At 43.5% G+C, this 6,000-nt stretch overlaps 1 protein-coding gene across 2 annotated transcripts in view; it reads right to left on the bottom strand.

Annotated features, from left to right (window-relative positions):
• Nucleotides 1–6,000, bottom strand: part of LOC110307606 (cytidine monophosphate-N-acetylneuraminic acid hydroxylase) — a 73,745-nt gene that overhangs the window by 9,738 nt on the left and 58,007 nt on the right. For both annotated transcript variants that reach the window (XM_029468279.1, XM_029468280.1), the window contains 2 exons: nt 4,480–4,620; nt 1,051–1,225 (listed from right to left, as the gene is read on the bottom strand). In XM_029468279.1, the coding sequence (XP_029324139.1) occupies nt 1,051–1,225; nt 4,480–4,620 (316 nt within the window). The remainder of the gene's footprint in view (nt 1–1,050; nt 1,226–4,479; nt 4,621–6,000) is intronic.

The raw sequence follows: 6,000 nt of genomic DNA, 5'->3' as shown, positions 1-6,000 counted from the left end.
TGTGTGTATATATGAGTGCATGTCTGTGTGTATATATGAGTGCATGTCTGTGTGTATATATGAGTGCATGTCTGTGTGTATATATGAGTGCATGTATGTGTGTATATATGAGTGCATGTATGTGTGTGTATATGAGTGCATGTATGTGGTTTGTTTATATTTGTGTGTATAAAGTTATTGGACTTTGCCTTTTGCTTCATCTACTTGGTGTGTGTGCGTGTGTGTTTTCTCTTTCCTTCTCTTTCTTGCTGACCCCAAGAAGTTAAAAGAGTTCATAGTTTTTTTGCTGGCCACAGGGAGTGCCAGCTGAGTAAATTAAACTTTGTTTCCTTAGAGAAAAGTCTGCTGAGTGACTTCTCCAGTCACCAGCTGCCTTTGGCTTCAGCCCTGTAGGTGTCCCATCAGCGACTCTAGCACTCACCCTCAATGGCTGCCGGCCTCAGCTTACCCACCACATGAATGCCAAAGCTGCTAATTGGCATGTTCTTCTGGGGCTAATTCCTGTTCAGCACCCATGCTTGCTCCTGCTTTATACCATTTGGTCCTCAGCACCGTTGCAGATAGGATTTGGTGGCTTCAGCCTCACACTGCTCATTGATACCCCTCTGTGTGGAGTCCACTGTCTAGCCCCACAGTTAAGCACTCCTGACATGTCAGACAATGTACAAGGCAGCCACAAGGGAGCAGGCTAGAGAGGTTAATAAAGCACGCGAGGACAGGGAACACCGGGAGCAGCAGGAGGGTACAGAGGACAGGGCTCCAGGAGATGGAAGACCCAACCAAGCCAAAGGATAGATGACAACGCTACCAGGTACCTGCTTTATACTGTGATTTAAAAAGAAGAATTCATTGTGATAGGAGAGAGAAAATACTGCAAAAGCTAAACTGAGCTGTGCTTAATGGCCCCCTCCATTTCAGAGAGTTATTTATCACATGGCCTGCCTGCACTCTGCTGGACACTTTATACAGCTTCCCAAGTGCTAACTAGAGGACAAACTAGAAACTAGGGGGTTCCAAAGATCTCCAGATTACAAGAGAGCGGAGGCATACCCTGACCACCAGGTTGTAATTCTTAAATCCAGCCCAAGTGAAGTACTCTTTAATCCAGGATGAATGACAGAAGATCTCATCTCTGACAGCAGAATTCAAGATCTCCAGGTACGGGCCAAAGTCCCAGGAATCCTTGTAAATCTTTGTCCCCTCTGGAGGCTCCACAATGCCCTTGCTTAAAGACACAAAGATGAGGCGGGTCGGTCAAAACAGCAGTGAGACACTGGGATACTTTTCAGAGTCCTCTCCTAGCCCAAGGCACACTGTTTCCTATACACCATGCAACAGGCAAGGCTCCCAAGTCCATTGCGTTAACTAGTCTTGTGTGTATCTGGAGATCGAAAGGCACAAGATCCCTGATATTATTGGTATTATATTGGGACCCATTTGCTCCCAATTACTAGATGATGGAGATGTTGAATATGATCTGCTTGGGCCGACTTTGTGGATCTTGGCACTCAGAGGCTTCTGCATCCCAATTAGGAGAGGCATTTGGTAAAAGAATGGAGGGGAACCGAAACATTTCCTACTGGGAGTGGGGGCTATCCGATTTGGAATTTTCTGTAACGAGCTGCCTTTGATCCAGTCCTGTCCCTATAAAGTGGGCCCAATGAACTCACTGGTTCACCAAGTTGTACTTGGGTGGTTCTGGTTCTTTGGTCTGTTAATATGTCCTTCTGGGTTGAACAAATGTGTGTTTACATCCCCCAATAAAAGTCAGGCCATGTGGTACCCAACAAATATTTCAGCATACAAATGGACTTTCACCTATAGTATTTTCTGCCTTAGATATACTGTGCTCTGGCTGTTAATCAAACTCTGGCTTACAGACAGATGTGTATTTTTATCCTTCAATCCAGTTAGTTGTACAAACAGTCCTAAAGCTCTGTTCATCCTGAGGAGATGGAATGTGGACTCTTGGGTTTTGAGAAAGTAATATGGTATGAAGTAAACAAGGAAACGTCTAAGGAAGGGAACACACCCGCGTCTATTAAATATTTGCAAGCAATAGTAGACACCTGTCGTCTCAAAGCTTCACTTTGAGTCTATCATAGCTCCAAGGTTACAGAGGCCCTTTGGTATCACTTCTGAAATACATGCCCAGTCTCCTCTAGCTCCTTGCCTGGGATCTCTTCTTGTGAGAAGCCATAGCTTTTCCCCCAGCCTCCTGACTGCAGAGGCCTAGTTTTAGCTGCTTCTCTAGAGCATTCTTCCCGACAAAGCTGAGGTGTTTCTGGAAGCACAGCTCAAGACTGATCCTCCTTTGCTCTATCATTTTCTGTGGCTCTCCTTACCTGCAGGACAGGTTCAAAGCCCTGAGCTAGGAGGCCCTGCTGACCCTGGCCTCCATGTGGTATCCTTGCCTCCTTCTGCCTCTACTCATCAGCTCTGAATTCAGGCCTGGAGGGCTCCCTGAGGACCAAGGCTTCTTCCTGACTGTGTCCTCTGTACTTCTGGCACCCAGAACCAAAAGGTCTCAATGAGTCATCTATGGATCAAAGGTATTCATGTCCTAACTTTATCTTTAGTCAATGTTTTCTTCCCCAGCCAGGCCATGGCCTCTGACTAGAAAATATCATTCTCGCCCTCCCTCCCATCCTTTCCCCATCTCTTCTTCTATTCCCCTCTTCTTCCTTGTTCTGTCTCTCCTGTATTTGTCTACTTGTCCCTAAGATCTGGCTAAATGCCAACTATTTTGAGTTTCCATGACCACAGTCCTAGATTTTCTGTCTCTTCTTCCTTCACAAGGCAGTACATGGTGGCTTTACTGTATGTTAGCACTGAGATGCCACCATATTGGTTCTTGTTTCCCAGAATGCTCTGCTGTGACTCTCACACCTGTTGTATCCCCCATATCCCTGAGGGGAGCTCAGGATCTGCATTTATCAAGGTCATTGGTGATTCTGATGTCTGTAAGGGTGACAGTATAGCCGCATGCTGTAAGACACAGTATGAGAGGTCTGCACAAAGATAATTCAGGAGACTTAGGAAAATGCTGAAGAAGAAGGAAGGCTCTTGAAGGATGAGTATTAACTGAAACAATCAAGAAACATCTTTACTCTTCCATACTGGAGCACTTGGGACCTCTTAAAGAATTTTAAGCAATTTTAACTTTCATAATTTAGAAGGATTTGCTTGTCAGCAATAAAGAGAGAGATTTCCAATATTTTGCCATAATTTCTGTAAAAACTATTTCATGTGGGGGTAGAGTGGGAAAACAGGGTCTCACTCTGCAATCCAGAAACAAACCAGGCTAGCTTTGAACTTTTGGTAATCCTCCTGCCTTTTGAAGTGTTGGGATTATAGATGTGAACCATCACTCCCAGCTAAGAACTATTTCTACCAGGTTATAAAGTTATTCCAGAAATAAAACCCTTTATATACGCTATACTCTATACTATATACGTTTTTATTTTCTACTGGCGATTGTGAATTTCACTTTTGATTGAAAATATTTTGACTGACCTTGGTTCAACAGCCAGTCAGTGGATTGCAAATTGAAAATTGTGATTTGAAAATTAAATTGCAGGTGCAAATGGCGGAAGGATCGAGAGGGGAAGGGCACAACCACAAACCAGGGAACAAGAGGCAGGGTCAAACGCTGGGTGAGTGGTAGAGAGAGAGCATGCCAGGAAAGGATGGGCTGAGAGAAAACAAGAACTGAACAGGCTGTAGTCATATCCAGGAAGTCAGCAAAAGGCAACACCAGCTGCCCCGCAGTTCACTTCCTGTAAACTCTGCACTTCTTTATGTGGTGAGAAATTTATGACTGTGTGGCTCAGGCTGTGTACTTACAAAGCTGCAGGCCTCTTGAGTCAATGTTAGCTCTGTTGGGATTGCATTTCCCTGTTTGATATCGTGAAAAGTGCTGCTAATTTTATAGGTCATACTTGCACTAAGGTGAAAACTAACTTTCAGAGCCACCCAACATGGATGCCGGCATTGAACTCTGGTCCTCTGTGGTAGCAGCGGATGCTTTGAACTACTGAGCCATTTCTCTAGCCCCTTACCCTTTACTCTCTAATAAGGTTTTGGGGTGATGAAGGCACTTGAGCCGTTATAAAGGATGAACTGCTTGAGAAAGCTGTCTGACTTGAGTGATAATTATTAGTCTATTTTATTTTAATAGTAAGACATATTTATTTTTATTAAGTCAGGGTCTCAAATAGTACACGTTGGCCTGATCCTTCTGCCCCAGCCTCCTAAGTGTTGGGATTACAGGTGTGTGGTAGGCTGCCTGGTTCTAAGATTTCTACATTTAAAAGTGAGATGGAGGTCTTATCAGGTAAGGAGCTTAGCATGTTACTTGACAAAACTTAACATTATTACAGAGTAGGGACCTGTGGCAAGTCAGGAGGAGAGTTCTTTATCATAATATTAAAAAATTACATAAGGTGTTTTTATCCCCCATAAATATTGAAGCCGAACCTGTCTGTTGGGTCCTTCAGCATCCTGCCAAGGTCGAGGACAGCACCAGGTCGTGGGGTCCATGTCACCACGTCAGAGTTTTTCCTGATAAGATTGTTGAGCTGATTTGGGTCATTTTTGGTGTTTGTTTCCTTAATGTACCTAAGAAATAGGAGTGTTCCCAGATGAGACAGTTCATTCTCCAGTGTGTGTGGCAGCAACAGGGAACATTTCGGTTTATTCTTTCATCCCATTTTATTCCAACTCCCCCCCCCCACACACACACACGTACTTAAGAAAAATAAAGACCATATCTGGGCTATCGTCTCTAACCAGTTGAGGAAGTATATGTCTTTTGTTTTTTAAGTACACTCAGGTAGTGACTGGAATTAAGCGAGAGGAGCCATGAATAAGCAGACGAATTGCACATAAGCAGTAATTGCCCAGTCCGACTGAATATCAACTGGAATGAAGACTGAGTGGATACTACTCAGTAGTCGTTATACTAAGTGCTTGATACAAACTTATCAATGCGTCATGAGACTGTTACTATCACTGCCTTCATTTCCTGTAGAAGGAAGCAAAGACTGCATACCACCCAGCCTGCCTAGGTTCAAACTACAGACAAGGCCCCAGGGTCTCTCTCCAGCTTTCAGAATAATGTCTGAAAAGTCTCTGCATTCAAAACCATTAAAACGGTATCCGTTATCCTTAGGGCTTGCTGCCCAGCCCAGCAATGACAGACTGACTCAGAATCACAGGTGGATGGCACCTGAAGAATGACACTCAAGGTTGACCATGGCATCCATGGTCACATACATGCACATGCTGCACCCTCATACATGTATATGTGTGCACACAGAGAGAAGGGGGACAAGCAAAAGGCAAGATGAGACATTTTTAAAATTTCACTGCTTACAGAAGAGCAAGTATCCTCAATTATAACCCTTCCTGAAACCTGCTTCCTTTCCTTTCCTTTCCTTTCCTTTCCTTTCCTTTCCTTTCCTTTCCTTTCCTTTCCTTTCCTTTCCTTTCCTTTCCTTTCCTTTCCTTTCNTCCTTTCCTTTCCTTTCCTTTCCTTTCCTTTCCTTTCCTTTCCTTTCCTTTCCTTTCCTTTCCTTTCCTTTCCTTTCCTTTCCTTTTTCTTTTCCCCTTATCTTTCCTTCCCTTTTCTTTCCTTCCCTTTTCTTCCATTCCCTTTTCTTTTCTTCCCTCTTCTCTTCTCTTCTCTTCTTTTCTTTTCTTTTCTTTTCTTTTCTTTTCTTTTCTTTTCTTTCCTTTTCTTTTCTTTTCTTTTCTTTCCTTTTCTTTTCTTTACTTCTTTTCCTATGCATGAAAGGTAAGGGCTCTACCATGGTCCTACATCCTTAGCTCAAGATCTACAATTTAAATGTGCTAGTAACCAAAGCTGGGCATGCCCCAAATCAAACTCCAAACCACCACCTTTCTCAAAAACCAAACTTGTGCCTAAAAATCCCGTAACTTGTTAATTTCCACATCATACTGACAGTGGTGTTGAGACAGAAAATGATGGAGTCAGAA

The sequence above is a fragment of the Mus caroli genome, chromosome 13 (genome assembly GCF_900094665.2).
Source record: "Mus caroli chromosome 13, CAROLI_EIJ_v1.1, whole genome shotgun sequence".
Lineage (NCBI taxonomy): Eukaryota > Metazoa > Chordata > Mammalia > Rodentia > Muridae > Mus > Mus caroli.
This window is presented reverse-complemented; position numbering and strand designations above follow the sequence as displayed.